The sequence below is a fragment of the Canis aureus genome, chromosome 11 (assembly GCF_053574225.1).
Source record: "Canis aureus isolate CA01 chromosome 11, VMU_Caureus_v.1.0, whole genome shotgun sequence".
In the NCBI taxonomy this organism is placed as follows: domain Eukaryota; kingdom Metazoa; phylum Chordata; class Mammalia; order Carnivora; family Canidae; genus Canis; species Canis aureus.
In genome coordinates, this window is record NC_135621.1 from 65,673,953 (window position 1) to 65,697,524 (window position 23,572).

At 34.7% G+C, this 23,572-nt stretch overlaps 1 protein-coding gene across 14 annotated transcripts in view; it reads left to right on the plus strand.

Moving 5' to 3' along the window:
- Positions 1-23,572, plus strand: part of EHBP1 (EH domain binding protein 1) — a 345,845-nt gene that overhangs the window by 276,568 nt on the left and 45,705 nt on the right. For 10 of the 14 annotated variants that reach the window (XM_077915588.1, XM_077915592.1, XM_077915589.1 and 7 more), the window contains 5 exons: positions 8,759-8,906; positions 17,064-17,171; positions 20,490-20,614; positions 22,948-23,086; positions 23,272-23,378. In XM_077915588.1, the coding sequence (XP_077771714.1) occupies positions 8,759-8,906; positions 17,064-17,171; positions 20,490-20,614; positions 22,948-23,086; positions 23,272-23,378 (627 nt within the window). The remainder of the gene's footprint in view (positions 1-8,758; positions 8,907-17,063; positions 17,172-20,489; positions 20,615-22,947; positions 23,087-23,271; positions 23,379-23,572) is intronic. The other 4 variants (XM_077915587.1, XM_077915590.1, XM_077915584.1 and 1 more) reach the window with 3 other exon arrangements.

The following is a 23,572-nucleotide window of genomic DNA, read 5'->3' on the forward strand; positions in this document are numbered from 1 at the left end:
ACCAGCATAAGAAAAGTTTGAGTTGGGTTGAAAAGATCTGCTAAACAGTTTTAATGTTTCACCCTAAATCCTATTTATTCAGTCAAGAGCTGATCAAGCTAGCAGTAAAATATCTAGTCTACCCAAACCTTTAAAGATCTTGTAATTTTATTTTTTATTTTCATTCTGTCTTCAGTAGCAAGTGAATAGGTGCACTTTGGTAATCCTTGCCTCTGGACAAGCACAGAATTTTTTTTCCCCCTTTCTGAATGCCTAATAACAGAGCCTTGCTTCCTGTCGAATGATGAAAGGGTGGCAGTCAAGTTCTTTCTCTTAGTTTACTATAAAATTGAGGAATTTCATGGACCATTATGAGAACAGAATCTTGTGAAATACTGGCAGTATTAGGTAAAGCCCTTTTTAAAAAAATGTTTGGAAAAGTTAAAATGTATTTAACCCAATTAATAAAAGTCCAATTACTAAGACTGTATGAAACGCTGAAAGTAACAGTTAAGCACAGGATATTGTGTTGTTAAGGATGGTAAAGGATATGGAATTATGGTTTGTTGGAGGAAATAGGGTGCTTTGTTTTGCTATAAACAAATTTACAAAGAGTAAAGATGCAAATTACATTATTTGAAACAATATTTTTAGTTTTGTTAAAGCTTATTTTATGAAAACATGTTGTAGACATGTTTATTAGATAGACTTTTCAATCCTTATTTTTCAACTAACTGAATAAAAATATCTAATGTTATGAAAGACACCCATGGGTGGGTAATGATCTCAGCAGCTACACTGACAGTTTCTCGTGTTCTAATTCACCTTCACAAATCCATGGCATCATTTTTTGGCTAAAGTAATGTCAGTTGGTGACATTTGCAGCAAGCATAAAAAGGACCCCCCATGGCAGCCATTTTTATTTGATTCTTAAGATCCAAAGGCTGCTGAAAGAACAATTGAATGAAGTTGAGGATTGGAGAAGCTTGATTTTCTTGTTCTCTGTGAAATGAAACTCTAGTCTTTTTCTTCCCTTTCCCCTTAAAAGCAAAAGTCTGCTAGGGGGTTGTAGCTGTGTCAAAGCCGCTGGGATGCCACTGCTGATCACTTTAATTACTACGACTAAGGAGGATAAAATTAAAAGTAGCACCATTGAAGCAGTGGAAGAAAGCTTGCCTAGATGTCGGTGAACTGTGAAATATAAAAATTGCATACCAATACATTTTTATGGAAAGGAAACAAGGAATTACATTACTTATTCTTGAAGAGTTTGTCCTTAAATTGTTCAAGTTTTACTAGTGCATCTATCTATGGCAGATTGTAGACCATTTCAGAACGATAAGGAAAACAGTAACTTGAAGACATGCTGTGAAAGGACTAAATATTTTTTCTGCTTATGTCCAAAGTGGTTAGTTTTGATCCACTTTCTATTTTTGGAAATACTTAAATTTGTTGTATTGAAATACAAGCTCTTTCCTTGCACCATAACAAGACTTTTGCCTTATGCTGAAGATGTTAGCAAAGAGAAAAGTAAAGCTTAAGAGTACTACATTCAGTACTTTTGAGAAGGGAAAGATTGGGAACCTGTTTTAAATGAATATAAACAAGTTAGTTTCTTTTCACCGCTGTGTATTCAGTAGGACAAAGGGGAATTTAACCTGATTTGTAAAATCCAAGAATAAGTAAAAAAAAAAAAAAAAAAAAAAAACGAATTAAAAAAAAAAATCACAATCACAGTAGGGCCTCAGAAACATTCTCTGAACACCAGTTATGTGATAGGTAGGACCAGTGCTTTGAAATCAGGCAGTGATTTTTCATTTTTACTATGCCATTTACAAGATGTATGACCTTGGGCAGTGTATTTAAGTGAGATTTGATTTCTATCAAATCAGAGAGATAGTAGTTACTACGGAATTGTGAGCACTGAACAAGTCAACGTGTGAAAACACTGTGCACAGGGACAGAGCTAGTATTTACCAAAAAAGTTGTTACAACCTGTCTTATATAAAAAGATGCGTGTGAGGAGGGTGACCTTCCAAAAATACAGCTTTCATCAAGCCCTCCCAAAGAGTGCATCCGTCATACAAAAGCCAGATTATCCTACGTAACAGTCTAATTCCAAATAATACTGTATGGCAAAAGGTAAATGTCATCAGACTCATTCATAGAAATAGGAAGCCAACTACTTCAGTTTATTTAAGGTTATTTAGACTAGGCAGGTAAATGAAAGATACATAAATTTCCTACTGTATTGGATTTTTCAAGTGCACTTTTCTTTTTAGTGACAGCCATTTCCTAAGTGACCTTACCTATGCATCCCAGTGAAAAGATTCCTTTTTCAGCAGATAGTAAACAGATGATTTATTTACAGCTAATTTATTTTTGTCTTTTTTGAATGCAGAATGGTCAAAAAAATAGCAATAACACATTTCTACTTGGATAGGTTTAAGTAAACCATTATTGTCAGAAGTACTCATCTACATATCTGAGCAGTTTGGACTGAATGCTGTACAAAAATAACCATCATCCGTACTCTCTGGTTATTTTGTTCCTTTGACATAAACAGTATGTCTCTACTGAGCAAAAGATCCATAGATTTTTGTTGTTAACTATTCTGTAAATATTACTGCAAAAATCAACTTTTTAATGGAGCTTACATATAAAAATTAAAATGAAATAGTTTTACTTATAATGAATCTGGAAATTAATACTGTCAATTAAATAAAAATTGTTGCATAATCAATTGCTATAATCACAAGCTTTTCCTTTTGACCTTAACAATTAGCTTCTATTTTTTCAGTTGGTTCTTTGTCTTAAGGGAAGTTAATGGGTAAGAAAACAAACAACGCAGATATGCCATCCCACTGGAGAGCTCTAGGCCCAAGCAAAATTGTCTCTGTGGTGTTAGGACATTAGTAGAAAAGTAAATCAAGGCAATCTGATAGGGAACTAGAATTCTGTCAATCAGGCTCAAGATTTTGTGCTGTGTCCATAAACTTTGTTTACTGTAGGGTTTTATGAGTTGTAACCTGCCCTTGCAGTCTGTTAATGAGGCTAAATCTTGCTACTTGAGAATTGAATTACAGCACACCTCTGGGCTAATGGTTATAAACAGAAAGTCCCATTAGGGCTGCATTCTGATTTGTTCATTTGCATTTTTTTCTATTGTATAGAGAACAATAACGGGTAAATAGGTACAAACAAACAATTTACATGGAAATTGATAAAGTGTCCCTAATTAGTATTTAGAGTTGGTTTTATTAATGATTGCCTGTGTTAAATTGCACTCTTGGTAAGCTCTTAGAAACATTTGCAGATGAGAGTATTATTGGAGGAGGAGAGAGACCAAGGGGATGTGGTAGCTTGTGAGAAAAAAATTAGGTTCCCATTTCGTATTTGGAAAGGTAGAATCATTTATTTCATTTTAACTCAGTTAAGATGACCCAAGACCGCTTCATCTTAGTCTGAATCACCAAATTCCAGCTCTGCAAGAAGTTATTATTCACGCAGTGAAATTCACTTAAACCTAGTTGCCTGAGGCATACCAAATAATGATTTTTATTAGTGCTCTTAACTTTTCTTAAGTTTGAAAGATGAAAGTTTAGTAAAAGCTCAATTTTCCTTAGTTGGTCGTGTAATTTGATACTTTTGGGGATCAAATATTTTCTCGGTTTAGAGCAAGGGCTCTGTCTGTAGTCCAACAGACCTGGGCTGGACTCCCGGTTCTAACATCCATTCTAGTTGTTGTGAATTTAGAACTCTAAACCTAAATGTTCTCATTGGTAAAAATCGGGATGTGTAAATTAAATGAGATCATGCATATAAAAGCTAAGAAATATCAGCAACCATTACCAGAATCACCATAATCGAGCATGTATCTCCTTTTATTCTTAGTATATTTTCCAAGTTCAGAAATATTAGTAGAGAACTGCAGATTTATGCATATTATGCTCCCATCTTCAGTCTTACCCTGCCTACTGCATACTACTCCTCTAATTACAAGTAAGGTTTTGTCTCTAAATATTGAGAGAATTTCCCTGGAATGTGGGTCTCCCTTCTTTTGCTTTTACCACAACTTCCACCCACCCCTCATGAGATGGAAACCTACCATCTCATCTTTTCCTTCCTTCTCCTCAGATTTTTAAAATAACTTTTATTTATAAAAGTAGTACACTTAGAGAAAATTAGAAAATGAAGACAAACCACAGTAAGAAAACAAAAATATCACATTTCCACACCCAGATGTTTCCATCATAACGACTTTGCAAATACCCTTCCAAGTTTTTCTCTATATATGTATATCTATATGTGTATTTATTTTTCCAAAATGAGGTTATTACTGAATAAACTTTTTTTTCCAGTCAACTTGTATTTTCCTTTCATTTAGTACTATGGTTATATTCAGATTTCTGTAATTGATGCAGCAATGTCCCTTAAAAATGGTTTGTTCAAACCACTGTCTAACCCAGGACTATACACTATATCTGGTTAGGTTTCTTTTGTTGGTGGTGGTGATGGTGATTGGTTAGTTGGTTTTTGTTGTGTGTTTGTTTTCATAACTTTCTTGTTAAAATGACCAAGTCAGTTATCCTGAATATCATACCTGAATTTATTTGGTTGCTTCCTTGCCGTGCCATTTATCATGTTTCTCTATCCTCTGTGTATATGATAAACTGAAGTTTTATTGAAAGGCCTAGTGAATTCACTTTAAACATTTGGGCTGGAATATTATTGGTGGTGTGCACTTTATGTCCTTCACATCAAAAAATTTAACATACCGTTGACCCAGCATTAATGATGCCAAGACTATTAGATTAGTGGACCCTAATCCCTGATTTAGTTCTGATCTCTCCATTTACAAGAGGTTTCTCCTTGCAACTAGGAAATATTGGTGTTACTTAAGCATATGTTCTAATTACTATTGCTGTGTAAAAACTACCCCAAACTTAGTGGTGTAAAAAAAAAATTGTTTTTATGCTCACAGATTCTTTGGGTCAGAACTTAAGGCACAGTGGGGATGCTTTGTCTCTGTTGCGCATTTGTCTAAGGAGACTTGAATAGTTGGGGTTGACTTAAAATGGCTAAGGACTGTGGTCTTCTGAATGCCTCTTCTTTCACATGTCTGGTATGTGGGCCAAGGAGTCTCAAGGCTTAACTTGTCTGGCATGACAGCTGGGTTCCCAGAGAGTAAAAAATGCTAGAATTTCGAGAGAACTGGGCAAAAAGGGGTATGGCTTTTCCTACCTAGCTTTGGAAATCACCCACAACACTTAACTTATTCTACTGATTATAATACAAGTGCCTAAAGCTGGCCGAGATTCAAGGGGAGAGGAATTAAACTCTACCACTTGATGAGGGAGTGGCAAGGTCACATCGCAGAGAACATGTGGAATGAAAAATACTGTCATGGCCATCTTTGGAAAATACAGTCTGCCACAGCATAATACAAATATCTGGTTTCCCATCAGACATTTATCAAAGAGCTTTAATAACTGTTGATAATCTATGCCAGAGTCATTCTTTTATGAATGACAAGATTATGTTTTTGTAATTTTACCTCTTAAAAATTATTATAGCTGGTATTATTGTATGACATGGCGCTTTCTCTCATTGACTAGGACTATTTAGTTACCCTAAAATTCAGAAAGACAAGATAATTGCTTGATTCTTTTCTTCTAATTGCAGATTTTCAGAGGAGTTGTTTTAAAAGCTGCCTCTAATGAATTTATACATCCTCCTACGAACTTTAAAAAAAATTTCCCTTTGTTCTTTTCCTCATTCTGTTTAATTTTTTAAACAAATCTTTTCTATTCCTATACCTAACGTGAGGCTTGAACTCACGACCCCAAGACCAAGAGTAGCATGCTCTACTGACTGAGCAAGTCAGGTGCCCCATCAAAGAACTTTCTGAATATCACAATGAATTGATAACTTTTCATTGATTTGATATGTGATTTCATTGATTCAATTCACTGCAGTCATTGTTCTTTTTAATACTGAAATTGTTGCATTTTGTCTATTAGGAGCTTTAAGCATGATGTCTCCTGGTGCATCTTATACCCTTATTTATCTACTCAAATTAATTCTCATTTCTAGTTATCTCAAAATGTATGAAAGAACTGCCTAGGTTTGAGCTCCATCAATTTGGTGTCTACCCCTGCAATCTACCCCTAGTAGGATTGCCTACCAAGTTTGATTGACCTTTTTTTTTTTTTTTAAGATTTTATTTATTTGAGAGAGAGTGAGTGAAAAAGAACACAAGCGGGGTGGGGGTGGGAGGGAGAGGCAGAGGAAGAGGGAGAAGCAGACTCCTTGCAAAGTAGGGAGCCCAACATGGGGCTCCGTCCCAGGACCATGAGATCATGACCTGAGCTGAAGGCAGATGTTTAACCGACTGAGCCACCCAGGCACCGCTTGATAGCACTTTATAATGTTCAGACTCACTAACCTCTCACATGTACTGCAGCCATTTTTCATGAAAGTCTCTTCTACTTTGATTCTCAGGATACAGCAGTGTTCTGGTTCTTCCTCTTTCTCTGTCTCCTTTTCCTCTTCTCATCTAAATGCAGATGTTTTCCATATTTTAGTCAGTAGCTCCCCTTTTTCTTTGTATCCCTTCTGGCACTTTCATATATTCCTACAATTTCAGCTCTGTACTCATAGTTTGACTTCACTTCCTAACATGAATTTCACTTTGCACCTACCTCATAACATCTTTAGTTGGATGTCCAGTTGGATGTCCAGCCAACCTCCCAAACCCAGTCTGTCTTACTCCTAACTTCCTCTCTTTTTTCTTCCTAAAGCTCCTCTTAGTTTATCTTTTAGAGCCACAGTTTTACTAGTTATCCAAGTTTAAAACTCCTGAATCAGTTTCTTTCTTCCCTCTGTATCTAATCAGTTACAAAGAATTGGTATAGGTACCAGTTCTACCTCTAATATATTCTTACACTGTCTCTTTGATTCCAGTTGCTACCATCCTACTTCTGGATCTCATTACAACTTCCTTGGGCTATTATTACAAGAGCTTCCTACCTAATCTCTTTCTAGTTTCTCTATGCCAACCTATCTTAAACACCTTTGTCATATTCATCTTTCTCAAATAACACCTCTAGTTGGTCATTCTCCCCCAACCTCCCACCAAAGACACACACATTCAAAACCAAACCTTTAGGGCAGCCCAGGTGGCTCAGCGGTTTAGCGCCGCCTTCGGCCCAGGGCGTGATCCTGGAGACCGGGGATCGAGTCCCACGTCAGGCTCCCTGCATGGAGCCTGCTTCTCCCTCTGCCTGTGTCTCCGCCTCTCTCTCTCTCAAGAATAAATAAATAAAATCTTTAAAAAAACAAAAAACAAACCTTTAACTGACCCTTGCTTTCTTTACAATAAATTACCCTGATGGACAGGGCTTCTACAGTCTTATCTGCCCAGCTTTATTTTTCTTGCCTTGTCTTTCTGTTGTTATTTTTGCCCTATGCTATGTGCTTTTTCTCCATTGTACCTCCTTGCTTCTGTGTCTGTGTATTGTTCCTACCTCCTAGTTTCCCCTACAGTGACCCACCTAACTTCTGACTACCATCTCTATTTTATATATTATTTAATATATATTTTATAAATTTTCCAGCTTACAAAGCACTTTCACATTGGATATTACAATTCATATTAATCCTTTTTAATAAGCACAAATTTTAGTTATTTAATTCTCTGTAGTTTTTAGTTACTTTAAATATTAAAAAACACATTAGATTTTCTTTTTTCTTTTTTTTTAAGATTTTATTTATTTAGTTATTTGAGAGAGCGCACACACTCTGGGAGAGTTGGGGAGAGGGGCAGAAGGAAAGGGAGAAACAGACTCCCTGCTGAACAGGGAGCCCAACATAGGCCTTGATCCCTGGACCCTAATATCATGACCTGAGCCAAAAGCAGAGGTTTAACCAGCTGAGCCACCCATGCGCCCCTTATTTTTCCTTCTTAATGTGCATTTGAGGGGAGAAGGAGTAGGAATGGGGATAGTACATCAGTTACCCAATATTCTGATTTTAAAACTACCAACAACTATAACTGGCATAACTAACATACTATCTCCATTCCACTCTAGCCTCCTTAAAATACTGTTTCTTATATTTGATCAATATGGTGTGGCAGCATTTTCTGCTACTGAAGATGTCTATTGGCCAGTGCTCTATACCTTTATTAGAAAATAGCAGGTCAGGCAGCCTGGGTGGCTCAGCGGTTTGGCGCCGCCTTCAGCCCAGGGCCTGATCCTGGAGTCCCGGGATCAAGTCCCATGTCGGGCTCCCTGCGTGGTGTGTGCTTCTCCTTCTGCCTATGTCTCTGCCTCTCTCTCTCTATGTGTCTCATGAATAAATAAATAAAATCTTTTAAAAAAAAAAAAAGAAAATAGCAAGTTAAATTCTATTTAAAAAACATAAGGTATTACTTGAAATTCTGTTTTTACTATTATGACTTTTTTCAATAAACCTGATTATTTTATTAATAACAGTCCCTACTATTTTCTCAGCAATATATATTGCCAAGCATTCTTTAAAGGCTAGTTTGAATTTTTAGCAGACATTTTAATACAATAATTTGTAAATATTTTTTAAAAATCTGATTCTAAGATGTCTTTTAAAAATGGTGTGACATCCAACTGATATAGAGCATCCTATTTATAATGTGGGCCAAGCACCATGCTGTAAACCAGTTACTATCATGATGATCAGATTGAAAATGAAATTGCATTTCTGTCAATTACTGAGTTGGCAACTGTTCAATATATCTTAGCAGCAAGATGAAGAGCGACGTCGGCAGCTGAGAGAGAGAGCTCGTCAGCTAATAGCAGAAGCTCGATCTGGAGTGAAGATGTCAGAACTTCCCAGCTATGGTGAAATGGCTGCAGAAAAGTTGAAAGAAAGGTCAAAGGCATCTGGAGGTGAGTTAAAGAATCTTGTATCATATTCTACAGACAACCCAGAAATCTGCAGTGGACCTTTGGGACTTTTTATTCTCACTTCAAAATGTTGCATCAAGTATATAAAGTTTCTAACCTATTGATATGTTGCAAAAAACCTATAGGAAGCTTAATAAATAAAAAGATAATGCTTGCTGTTTTCCAAATCAACTTTTGGGCTTAATTTTTACTTTATTAGAATACGATTTAGGAAAAAATTCATACAGACTTTGTTTTATGATTCCCCCCTTTTTTTTTTAAATAAATTTTTATTTATGATAGTCACACACAGAGAGAGAGGCAGAGACACAGGCAGAGGGAGAAGCAGGCTCCATGCACCCGGAGCCCGACGTGGGACTCGATCCCGGGTCTCCAGGATCACGCCCTGGGCCAAAGGCAGGCACTAAACCGCTGCGCCACCCAGGGATCCCTATGATTCCCCTTGATGCCTCATTAATTGTAGTAGGAGTGAGTAAAATGCATTCAGGTCCTCAACCTCGAGGTCATGAGACTTGTTAGTATTGAGCTTTGACACAAAAGAGTTTTGCTTAGAACTAGATCTTTAGAAAGTAGCCTTAACAGTGTTCTGGCCTCATAGCCTGATATGCAAGCATTTTGAGTAAGCCCCATATACATTTCTTCGTAGTTTCCTTATTCTGAGAAAGTCTTCTTCAGTATCTGCAGAAAGTATTCTCAGCTTGATGTTAGGATAAAGACTGTAGACTTGATTTAGAAGAATTTTGATTTTGCCTCTTAAGGCTCAATTTGGGCATCCTTAATTTGGAACTTTTTACATTTTTGTTTAAGAGGAGTACACTCAAGAGGCCTGTGAGTGGTTTTGGTTTGGTTTGGTTTGGTTTTTTTTTTTTTTTTTTAATTTCAAAGGTGTATAACCTATTTATTTACCAAAGCATGTGAGATTCTTGTCCTGAGTTAATCTTAGAATGCTAAGATCACTCTGAAGAGTAGGCAAGTGTGGACTCGAATAAGACCTTAGAGAACTGCCTTAGAGAACTGAAACAGAGGTAAGCAATTTCTAGGTCAATGGTAAGTTTCTTCAAAGTAAACTGAAACTTACTGCTGTTATTTCTAATTGATTGCTTATGTTACAAACTTACTGTTGTAGAGAATTCTAGTTAATGTCTATAGCATATAACTTTCCATCCCATAAATTTGAAAGCTGCTTTCCTAAACAGCTGTGTATCTGTCCTTCCGGTCTCCTCAGATTGTTTATACCTTCTTAAATCCTTCATCTTACTTTTCAACTCCTATCATTTGGAATTTTTATTGCAATTTCTACACTCTCCACTACAGTTTTATAGTAACATCAGTTGCTACTCATAGCTACATTTATATAATGCTATGATAATTTGCCTTCATTTACTATTAATAACAAGGTATTTCTTTGGCATCATAAAAATTCCAGCTATTCCAAGTAAGTCATAAAAATCTTTGCGTCCTTATATCTCAGAATATAGAAAAAAACTCATATTATTGACCCTCCATATAAAGCGTTCTAAAGCTACTGATGCTCCCTTCTTGTCATATCATAAACTCATAAGAAAAATTCATAAACTCATTGTAATAGTGGGATAGAGAGGCATCTAATGTCTCTTAATATTTTTTTCAATAGTGAGCAAATAATGCTATTTTAAATAAGCTATAAACTGTGGGAAGGCTAAGAATTAAAAGTCTTAATATTTTTTTTTTAAGATTTTATTTATTTATTCGTGAGAGACACAGAGAGAGAGAGAGGCAGAGACACAGGCAGAGGGAGAAGCAGGCTCCACGCAGGAACCCTGACACGGGATTCGATCCTAGGTCTCTAGTATCACACCCTGGGCTGAAGGCTGGTGCTAAACTATTGAGCCACCCAGGGATCCCCAAGTTTTAATATTAATTATTATTTATTATTATTATTTTTAGATTAGTTAATGTTAAAATGAAGTCTCAGGCAGGGTTCAGGCAGATGTCACTGGATAACAGAAAGGCTTTATCATAGACCATGAGTGGAGCTCACTGTAGAGTCTTCACATTGGTGCTGACTGGTCTTTCAGTGCTAACTCTCTTGTTCATGTGATCCCTCCTGATCTGTTCTTTTTTTTCATGAACGCTTCCAACTGCCTCTTTCTTTATACCTTCTCATTTTTTCTTTCTCCTCCTAGTCTAAGGTGGCACTTGATCTACTCTTTGGAAGATTCAAGCACACTGATCTTCATCTTCTCTTTCTTGTATCTATTTTTATATCTTTTTAATCTATTTTATTTTTATGGATAAACCCTGTGCCCCCATCAATCAGGTATTTGGCTTTTAATAATCAAAGCCAAGCTTTTCTTCATCTATGAAGAGTCATAGATAGAAAGGGTCATCTGTGTAATTGGTCTTATCAGTATAGTCAACCCCAGGTGAGACTAAGCCAGGACTAAACTCGGTAGAGAGACTTCATCAATGTGAAAATCCAAAGAATGCATATCTTCCCTACTTGGTAACTGGGGAACGTGAAGAGCTGATTTTGGTATCATTCAGTAATCAAACAACATAAATGAAAGCAAATGCAGATTGGATTTGTGAAGCTAGCAAAGAAGTATAGACTAGAACAGGGAAAGTCAGGTGAAATAAAGATGGGACAGGGTTCAGTAGATAACTTACCAAACCTGAGGAGTCTAGTCTCTGTTCCCTAAAAAGATCAAAGTGACCAGGGTCCATTTCTCCTATGGGACACACTATATTTTGGATATTGAAAGCAGCCATATATCAGATGGTAGGCTCTTAATCAGAGCTAAGGTTGACCTACAACAAGTAGAGTAGGCTTATTCCCTGACCTCAGTAAAGGTATATGGATCAGACTAGGTCTCCTTTGCCCTCAAGGTCTAAGCTGAAGCTGTTGAGTTTGGGAGTAGGGGAAGAGACCTTTAGGACAAGGGAGAGGATAAAATTCCTGCCTGAAATTCAACCATTATACATAGGTACTTACCTAATGAGCCATGACAGTCACCATGTTAGGTCAAGATTTAGCAAACTTCCTGAAAAGGGCAGGAGTAGATATTTTAGGTGTTGAAGGCCATATGGTTTCTGTCTAAACTACTCACTGCCGCTCTTGTAGCCTGAAAGTAGCCTTGAACATTGTGTAAATGCATAGGTCTGCTGGTTATTTACCCAAAATCTGTGGTGGGCTATATTTTGCCCCCATGGTATAGTTTTCTGACACTTGCATAGTAAATTAGAAATTCACTTGGGTTCACAAGAGTCTAATTCCTAAGGAAAAATGACATTATGAGGTTGATAAGTCAGGTGGGAAAATTAACAGATTAGTATCTATTCTTCTGTTGTCTAGTAGGAATGTTCTGAATAAGGAATTGTGTGAAAGGAAGAGGAGAGAGAAATAAGTAGGGACTAGCCTAGATGGGAGGATGAAGATGGGAAGGTTTTAGAAGCAGAGGTCCAGAGAGACAAAGGAGAGGGTGGTCAAGAGCTGAAATAATATAGCACAGCCTGGGGAATATGTTGAACATGATCTGAGACTCATTGCCTGAACCTACTTGAAAAGCTTGGTTTTTTTGTGTTCTCAAGCAGCAACCTGTCTCAGTTAGGAAAGAAAACTTAGCAAATTTGAGGTGAGGTATGTTCAGTTTCATAGCGTCTACAGGAAATACACACAAAGTATTTTTGGTCCTGTATGTAGCCATATTCAAACAACCCACTTGCACTCTATGGCAACCACAAATGGCCTAATTCTAGTGAAATAACAGAAGCATATCTGTCCAAGGAGCTATAGGCTAGCTTTTACTTGTCCTCCTTTTGACATAGTTTTAGGGCTTATGAGAGAATCAGGTGATATTGTAGCATACTGCATCTTTTCTCAATTTCTGCATCATTCAGTAGTTATATAGACCTATAATAACCTAATTTTAAAATCCTGCAACTTGTGGGTTCATTTTATTATATTGATCTTTACTTGGCAAGGTGCGAGTATTTGGGTACAGAGTTTGATATTTTCATTTTTAATTGTATGGTGTTATGGCCTGAATTTCTGCTTTGGGAATTAATAAGCTTTTATTTTGACTAAATAAATTTTTGCTAATGGCCCACGGGCACTTGGAAAGAGATATCTGTCCTGTGTTAAGATTAAATCATATCATGTATTTAGTATATGTTATATGGTATATTAAATATGGTACATATTTTCTATTATATATTTATTAGTAAGTTATCACTTTGGTTTGAGTTAGATTAGGGTAATTTAACTTTTCAGTGGACATTGTTGCCGCTTTTTGACTTAGATAAAGTAGTGTACATTGTTTTTGCATTTCAAGTGTATAAAGGAAATTTTTTTAAAAAATTTCATCCATGAGAATTTATGTGTTTATTATGCCTGTGTTATCTTTATTTCAGTTATGGCAAATAGGCTTATCAAAACTTGTTAACCAAGATATAATTTTTATTTTCAGCTTTTATTAGTAATTATATTTATATTGTGTTTTCTGTTTTGTATTTGATTTCTATAGAATAACTTTAAAAGTCATTAATTTTATTTTATTTCTTTTAAAGTCATTAATTTTATAGGGACCTTCAATGAGAATTTAAAAAATCACGATACAAGTGAGAAAATTTTTTTTCTGAATATATGTTTATGATCACCTCAGTTTCTTTTTGTAAAAATGCTTTTTTTTACTGTCACCAGATATCCTTTTTTTCCATTCAACTTATTTACAAATGAGATTTTATGACTGGCCTTATTGCTGTGCTATTTATCATACCACTGGGATTGCCATTTTGCTTATAGTGCTCCTGAGTGTCAAGTGGACTATACTGTCTCATTCCAGTGTATATCCAATCTCCTTTTACCTGTTCCTGCATATATTATATGTACCATATTTGTAAACTAGTTTCTACTGGATCTCTAGTTTACTTTCTGCCATGCTCACCTACTGAGATTTTAGCTGTTAGCCACAAAGATAGATTAGATAGATAGATAATCATAAACGTAAGATGCGATTTCTCACACAGACACACATACACTTTAGTTCTGCTAGAATGCATTTAGACTATTTCCACAGGTATTAAGAAATGTGTAACATTAACTATTGAAAAGAATTCAAGGGTTTGTTGTAAAACTGAAGTCAGTGAATGGAAAGAAAGTAGAAATCCATTCTTAAGAAGACTTGAGCTGTATAGGAGATCAATTTTTATTCTTGCCCTCCCATATAGTAATCCTTTTATCTAAGGTTAGCAATACATAAATAAACACTGAGTCAACCCACTCAGCATTGCTGGTGAGTGGTAGTCTAAATAGAGTTCATTTCACTGGAAATAAAATGAATGGCACCCATTTAATATCACATAGGAACCCAGCACTGTATACGTGGATAATGAAAGGAAGTACAATTTTCTACATATCTCCGGAACCTGAAAGTACCCATATCTGACCACATTTCCAGACTTAGCTATTTCTTTTCATAGCAAAGCTATCATTCTAGTCAGTCAGATTGGAGGGTTAATTTTGACGTCTGCTTCACCCCTCTCCTCCTCGGTATCCCCTCTTCATCCAGCCAGTAGATTTTCAAACTACATCATACCCACTCCCAATTCTTATATACTGGGTTAGGCTCTCTGTGCTGCTTGCCTGGAGGTTATAACAGTCTCCAACCTAGATTTACTGCCTGCAGCCTTTGAGTTCTCCAGTCTGACATCTAGGTCAGCAATCTCACTCACATGAGGATGATGTCACATGCATATTACACTCACGTGGGCGATCCTAGACCATTTTTTCTGTCACATAAGAAGGCATATCAGAATGTAAGTAAGCAAGAATGATATTTTAGGAATAATATTGAAGCCACTATAATTTTTAAAAGTCATAAAGTTCAGTGCTTATATTACTACTAATTATTTTATACGTATTTCACAACTGATTACAATAAGACACTTGGATAGAAAATTGCTTATAAAGACTATTCTTTCATATAGGCTGCTCTTAAAGAACACAGTGCTGATCATGTTAGAGTATCAGTATCTCTCCATTCCTATCAAGTAGAATTTAAACTTCCCATTCTGCCTTTCAGGCCTCTCTGCAGTTCTTTCTTTGAAGACTTACCTCCCATTATTTTCCTTCTAGTATGCTTTGAAGGTTTGTGCTCCAAAAGAACAATTCCTGGTACTATTGGCAAAGAGTAATCTTTTCATCTTTTGAATTTGCTCTGTAACTTACTTTTACCCCCAAACACTTATCTGTCCTACATAGTTACCTGAATGTATAACTTTAAGGCAGAATAAGTGTTTTATACAATTTGGTATCTCCTCAACATCTAGCAATGTTTTATAAATTGTAGATACAATGTGCAAAGTGAATGTTGAATTTTATGCTTTTACCCTAGGTTAATTATGGTCAGTAATAATCAATACAGGCTGGTTGACAGCAACAATGTATTACACTCTAAAAACTATTGATAGTAAACTATTTCTGGCAGATTAATATGAGAAGTATTCTAAACATTTAGTACTCAGGAAATACATGTCCATTCATTTGGACATGTTTACTACAAAACTATTTAGAGAATTTTTGAGGATAGTGAAGATGTAACATTTATGAAGTTAGTTGTGCTAAGCACAACTGATTAGAAAATATTTCTCAACTGATTGTACTTAAATACTGGAGCCAAGTATGATGCCTTAGCAATTTGAAAGCGTTCAGCAATGTTTCTCCCCAGGATCATTTCTAAAACTTTTTTTTCTTTGTCATGTTCTTCTAAATGGCTTATGTAGTACATGGAACATCCTCAATAAATGTAAACTGTTAGTATTAATATTAATGATCATGGTAAGTATTTACTTGGGGAGGCTCCAAATCAAACACAAAGGTATGCAGGGAAAAGGACAGATACTGAAGGATTAAGCCAAAACTATAGAACTTTGAATTTTTCAATTGCAATAATGCTAGAATACCTCATCATTAATAAAAGATGCCCAATAAAATGTTAATTGTAGAGTAGTAGGGATATTCTTCAATTCTCAGGGCTAGAGAGGTATTTCTCTAAAAGATACACTGCCTGTCAATAACAGATTTTAAAGCTAAACCTCTGACATGCAAATCCAATTATTGCTGTGCTTTTTCAAATGCACAAAATTCAAATTTACTTAACCAATATTATCACTTGGATTTAGAAAGGACAAGAGTATATAATAGAAAACTTTAATGTAAAAAACTCCATTAATTAATTGTGACCTAAAACATTTTACTAAGTGTATTAAAAAATAGCGTATAGGGGTTCCCCTGGGTGGCTCAGCGGTTCAGCACCTGCCATTGGCTTGGGGCGTGATCCTGGAGTCCCTGAATCGGGTTCCACATCGGGCTCCCTGCGTGGAGCCTGCTTCTCCCTCTGCCTGTGTCTCTGCCTCTCTCTCTCTCTCTCTCTCTCTGTCTCTCATGAAAAAAATAAATCTTTTTTAAAAATAAAATAAAATAAAAATAAAAAATAGTGTACAGCTTCCTCATTTCCATGTATTTAGTTTTGAATAGTAACAGTTTTTCCCAGTTTTCAGTCTTCCAAGATGGACTGTTCTAATTATTTCTGAACTTTCTTTTACATAAGGTACTATTTCATTCTCAATTTTTGTCTCTTAATTTATCCATAGTACTTTTATGATAATAGTCATTGATAGTAGAAAAGCATTCAAGTCTTCATGCAAATGATTAAATATAACTACAAGTTTATGAACAGTGATTTATTTCTTTATATATTTATATCTAATAAATGCTAAAAATGTGAAATTTAGAAATATTACTTAATGACTTTATTGCCAAATCAACTTTATTTTTGTATGCTGTTATTAGAGATTACTTACACATTATATTTTAAAATATAGGGACTTGATGAGCTCAGTGATTCAGAGACCGTGTGTGGCAAATTGTCAAAACCTTTGTATCTGCTTTGATGTGACAGTTCATCTTTGACATGTGAATCTAAAATATAAATGTTAATCCAGTAGTGAAAAGTGACTTAAAACTGATTTCTTGCTGATCTGTGTCAGACCATATTTGAATAACTATCATTAAAATACTGGGTTTTATACTTTAGTATTTTGGATAAATGATATAAAATAGAAATAATATACTAACATCATTGCTACATGTTCCTACAGATGAAAATGATAATATTGAGATAGATACTAACGAGGAGATTCCTGAAGGCTTTGTTGTAGGAGGTGGAGATGAACTTACTAACTTAGAAAATGACCTTGATACTCCCGGTAATTTCAAATTATAAATATTTTGCATCCTGCTGCATGGCAAATTTTATCATCATATTTTTATTATTATCTCATTAATAATGATAAACTCTTTGTGTAGTTTTATTACATCTTATACCCTCACAAATCATTTAGCTAAATCCACTTTCCATCAATTTTGTTATTTTGTTTTAGATTTCATGTTAAAATTAGCAATAAAACTGGAATAATAAATTGTACTTTGTATACTAAAGTTTATTTTTATATTTTATAGTACATGAGATAATTTATAAGCATTCAAAACTTGGTTTCCCATCTCAGCCTGAATATTTTAATGTCATAAGGTAAAGATGTAATACCTATGGAATATTTGAGATGTAAATGTCAACCATGGATCATATTTTGGTTTAGAATTGATAGTCTTAGTTGTAATATTATTTTGTAAATTTTGTGCTTACTTTAAATATTTATATAATGCTAATAAATTAATTTCTACCATTCAATAAGTAATTACAGTAAGACATTTTGAAAACTACTTAGGGACTGCTACTAAATTAATTTCATATCTTATGTCAATAAATAATCACTAAGTGATTGTGTAAAATATAAAGATACTTATGGTTTATGAGATGAGTGTTCTAATGCATTGCTTCTATAGTCAACATCAGATAGCAATCCAAAGCTTTGTATACATGAGAGGTTCCATAAATGCTCTTTGAACTGAATTCTTAGAGGAATAAAAAGTGTTTGACCATCTCTCTAGACTTAAAGATGAGGAAGCGAAGTCCCTAATATATTTATCTTTTTCTGTAAAAAGCCAAAGGTAGTGAGTACAGGTAGATATTCTTCTTCCCAACCCTGGCATGTCCCTTCAATGCTAACCTGCTTTGTTTCTTCTTCCTCTGTTTGAAATCATGCTGTTATTTCTCCAAGAAACAATCAACCAGAGTCTTTCTGACTAAGGAGCACCCAAGAAAAACTAAGGAGCACCCAAGAAAACCCATGCCCTTTCTTAGTAGGCCCCTTCATGGTCTAGTGTCAAACTATACTTTTACTAAATAGAAGTCCATGTATTTATAATTGTACGAATCCAGGAGAAGGCTGGGATTTAAGGAACATTTTTAAATGTTTAACCCAAAATTAGGACTACCTTTTTCTTCTATTTAAAATATAGTAGAACTTGGTAGGTTTGTTTTTTTCTTTTTGAAAGAGATTTTTGTTTTTACTTATCCACCTGTTTACCACAACCACCACCGAAAGCTCTGTCAGAAACCACTAACCCCCCTTTACTGCTGAGGGTATCCATAAGTACAGAATTAAAGCCTTAAGATGCAATTTATGGGCATATAAAATCACTGATAGTAAATGGTATATATTTTCTGATTTTGCAGTAGATTACAAAGACAGAAAAATTAGCCATTTTTTAGGTAAGGTGAGGGACGTTTTCTGGTTTTAGTTGTAGCAAGTTGGTGGAATACTTTAAAGGTTGGTTAATATTAAGGCTAGGGGCACCTGCCTGGTTCAGTCAGTGGAGCATGTGACTCTTAATCTCTGGGTCATGAGTTTGAGCCCTACATTGGGTGTAGTGATGACTTATAAATAAAACAAATTTTTTTGAAAATGAAAGAGCCACTCTCAATACTTATGTTCACTTAAAAAAAAAAAAATGTTAGGACTAACAGGCTTATTAACTCTTGTCTTTTTTAAAAAACTCTCCTACTTCATGTATGCCAAACAAGAAAACACATCTCAGCCCTCCTGTTTTTGGAGTTAACTAATATATTGTTTGTAACTCTCAAGCATGCCGATAAGTATTGACATGTGCATAGGATAGACTTTGCAATCCAGAGTATAGGTTTATTTCATGGCAATAATAGGAATGCGAACTGGAATCTGGAAGCACATAACATGTATTATGATTTTTAGCCTTTCTTTATTTTCCCCAAAATTCTTTTTTTAATATGTATATAAAAGTCATAATGTTTTAATAATAAATTGTTTAATCTTTATCTTGATTTGACCATAGTTCATCAGATATTGTTTAAAAGAGAAGCCTAGCAATATAAACTGACCAATTTGCATGAAAGTAATGATAATAGCATTTATTAAGAGTCTTATAATTAGAAAACTTATTAATCTTTATGAAAAATATCATTCACCAAATGGTTGGCATGTCTTTTACAACCATTTTATTAAAGAGTTGCTTTGAGTGAATTTGTTTAAGTGGAATTGTTTCCATTTGTTTCTGAATTATTTTATTATTAAAGATTAACATACTTGCTGAAAATAATTTGAAATTATTTATTTTAAAAGTTATAGCTGTATTTTATTTATTTTAAATTTCTATTCATATTTAATACATTAATACTTAAAACACTGGATTCTAACGATGTGTACATGACTGAGATAATATTAAGGACTTGTTTTAATATGGTATTATGTGTATAAATTTAATATGCCAGAAGAATTGAAACTCAAATAATATAACTTAATAAAATGTATTGCCTCTTTTAAATATCTACTTTGTAGATAGCTCGTTTAATTATGTATAACCCATGCAGTTACTTAAATAAATGTATACATCTAATACAGGCCTAGGTTTTCAGGTAAGCATAGCCACTATTAAATATAAAGTGTAACTGAATGGTCTTAAGTTATATTGACTATATTCTTTAAGGGAACTGATAAGGGGGAAAATACATATGTTTATGTGTATGTGTGTATATATACAAAGAATATAGATCTAGAGAATAGAGACTAGATCTTAATTGTTCCTACCACAAAAAAGAAATGATAAATGTAATAGAGATGTTAACTAATGCTGTGATGGTAATAGTATTGCATTATATAAATGTATCAAAGCAGCACATTGTACACGTTAAACTTACACAATGGTACATATCAATTATATCTCAATAAAAAATGATATAGGGACACCTGAGTGATTTACTCAGTTAAGTGTCTGACTCTTGATTTTGGCCTGGGTCATGATCTCAGGATCATGAGATCAAGCCCCGTGTCAGTCTCTGTGCTCAGTGGGGAGTCTGCTTGGAGACATGAGCTCTCTCTCAAAAATAAATACATTTTTTTAAAAAGTGTTAAAAAAAAGAATATAGTTAACATACCTAAAGATTCAGTTATACTATAGTTATATAGTGTGTATTACAGTTTATATATATATATGAAGAGTTCTACATATGTCAGGTCTGATAATGTTATTTCACAAGCCTAATTAATGTTTTTCTTAAAATATAGTAATATTTTTATGATGTCCCCTAAATTGATAGCCTGCTCATCTTAATGTATCTCAGTCATTCATGGTGTTTGTGTATTTAACAGAACAAAACACTAAATTGGTAGACTTGAAGCTAAAGAAGCTCCTAGAAGCTCAGCCACAGGTGGCAAATTCACTCTCCAGTGCTGCACAGAAAGCTATAACTGAGAGCTCGGAACAAGATATTAAGGTAAATCTTACTTGTTTAAAATATATGACTCTATTTGCATATTCTAACTTCCTTTTATAATCCTAAGATTAAGATATATATTTTTTTATTGACTAATCAATTAAGTAGCAGTATGGTAATCAGTATTCATATGCTGTTTTCCAGAGAAACTACTGCTATAAATTGATGTGTTGGTGAAAGTAGAAACTATTCTCAAGAATGTATTCATATTTTACTAGGAAGAATATTGCTAAGAAAATTCCAGCATTTTTTTCTATCATCCTCAACCTTTGGCCTGTTTAGGTGAACTAGAATTAATCTTAATTAATATCTGAAGATGGTATGTGATTGTATATAGAGGTACTTGCCTGTGTTTTGTGCCAATTTGAATCTTACCTTGTGTAAGATTTTAGCCAAAATGCTACATGAGAGATTATTTTTATTTACACTATTTATATTATCCCTACCAAGCCATGCCTTTTCCTCACATGGTATCATTAATAGTTCTGTAGCTTTAGGGCACTTCTAGTCCTGTGTAACTTTTCACCCACCTGCGGACTATGGAGACTGCCCTGCTGACTGAAAGGATTTCCTTCCTCTGACACAGAGATGCTTTGAAGTCCCAAAACAATGACTTTCATTGCTTTTCCCTTATACTGTTGGTTTCTATAAATTGGTGATGAAAGTGTGTGGCAGCACCAGAGGACTTTTGGTCTCTATCTTTGAACAAAAAGAAGCCTGGATCAGGTCTGATTTTTTGCGTTCAATTTAGCTTTCTGCAGTGGATTTAATGCAGAATGATGCTGGCCTAAGAATAATACAATGGATTGAAAAGGCTAACTGAATTAGTGGGTTTAGAGGAATACATTTGTAAAGTGGCAGAAGTCCCTAGTCATAAAAACGTTTCTTAAGATGGGATTTGCTGGCTAATCGCACTGATATTTTAGCATGTTGCCAGGCCTCAAAAAATTTAGCTGTGTTTGTTTATTTTGGTAAAGACTTGAGTTTTAAACTCTTGGGCAATTATAATGATAACAGTAAGAATGCACACTTTTCTTAAACAAACAAATAAATAAAAGCCCAAACTGTTTCTATCCTAGCTACATAGCTAGCATACTATAAGCATGATCTTAATAACAAAGATATATAACTTCAAAAAATGAAATGGATGTATTTTCATTCTTCAGGTTTAATTGTCTAAATAGATGAAATTGGTTTTTCTTTCTAAAAAGGCTTGTATTTGGCAATTTTTAAAGTTATTTCAACAAAAGGTGTGCTTTAAACAGCTTGTCTTTGTATGAATCTGTTTAGTTAAGATTTTTTTAAATGGTGCTTATAAAGAACATATAGAGTCCATCTGTTCTCTTGAAGCTTTCCGCATTGATTTAGGGTTTTATTTTTTTAATAAAATGCAGTTTACACGTTTATAAATGAGGCATTCTGTGTTTGTGGAAAAGGATAAACTGTTACCTTCCCTTGAGGATTCTGTATCCCAGGCCTCCTTGAGGCTAGAGAATAGGCCATTGGAGGACTCCCTCATTACTGATTGTCTCAATGCAGAGGAAGGGCAAAGTCTTGGTAGCTTTTGATAACCAGTTTCAGCATTCAGCAGGCTTAGCTATTAGTCATGCATCTTAGCCTTTCCCTATTTACTTTCAAAACACTTAATAAAAATAATAAAAGATTAGGTATAAAATGAAATATTTGTTTGGTACACAGCACCTCGGTATCTGCAGCTTCCACACACTGCAGTAGTTCAGTCTTCTGGGATATTTCTTGTTGATAGAACCATTTGAATTTGTTACCAGTATTAACATAGGAAGCTCTGGAAAAGATAATTGTAGTTTCCTTAGCTGTAAAGGGCTTACTTACAAATCTGGCTTTGGAAAGTTATAGCTGATGAAATGCAGTTCAGTGGGGTAGTATTATAATCCTACCTTTTAGCCTTCATCCAGCATTAGTGGTTTATCTCAATGGGCATAAAATTAGAAACTAGTTCTTCTTGTCATACAAGTCTGTGGGACCGTACAAACCCATGGGGCAGAATTGTGGGGGAATAAACAGAAGCAACATGGCTTTTAAATGATAGATATCATTGGGAGAAGACACAGGGGTTTACAATGTCTAATGAATCAAAGTTATCAAGAGTGAGCCTCTGTCTAAACCATGTCTCCCAAAGTTTGGTTACAGTCAACAGAACCCGTAGTTGAGCTATGTAGAGCTCTTTAAAATCCTTTTCCTTCCAAAAAGTTTCTGACTCGGCATTATCTTAAACCAGTAGAAGTTGTTTTACTATTATGTAATTTCATGTTTATACGATCAGGACTGTCTTACTACATTTGTTTTACTTTTAGAATGGCACAGAAGATCTCCGGACTGAGCGATTACAAAAAGCAACAGAACGATTTAGAAATCCTGTTGTGTTCAGCAAGGATTCTACAGTCAGAAAAACTCAACTTCAGTCTTTCAGTCAATATGTTGAGAATAGACCAGGTAGAAACACTTTTAAAAAATGTTTTCCCATCTTATGATTTAATAGTATATATATATATGTGTGTATGTATGTGTGTGTGTGTGTGTATATATATATATATAAGCTGATAATGTAAATCCACATTTCAATACACAAATATCCAGCTTTATAATAATTTTACATGTCTTTCCCTTTTTTTTTTAAGAGATGAAAAGGCAGAGATCAATACAGGAAGATACAAAGAAAGGAAATGAGGAGAAGGCAGCGATAACTGAAACTCAGAGGAAGCCATCAGAAGATGAAGTGCTTAATGTATATTAATTTTTTGTGTGGTTTCATGATTGCTGATAATTCCAAACTGTATGTGGAAATAGTGCCTTTATTTGTTAAAATGAGATGTTAGGTTTTTTAAGATGTCAATCTCCAGTGCATTCAAAGCAGAGTGAGAGGGGTGCACTGTTGAATTAGTCTGCAGTGTGGTGATAATTGTCAGATAAAAAAAATGA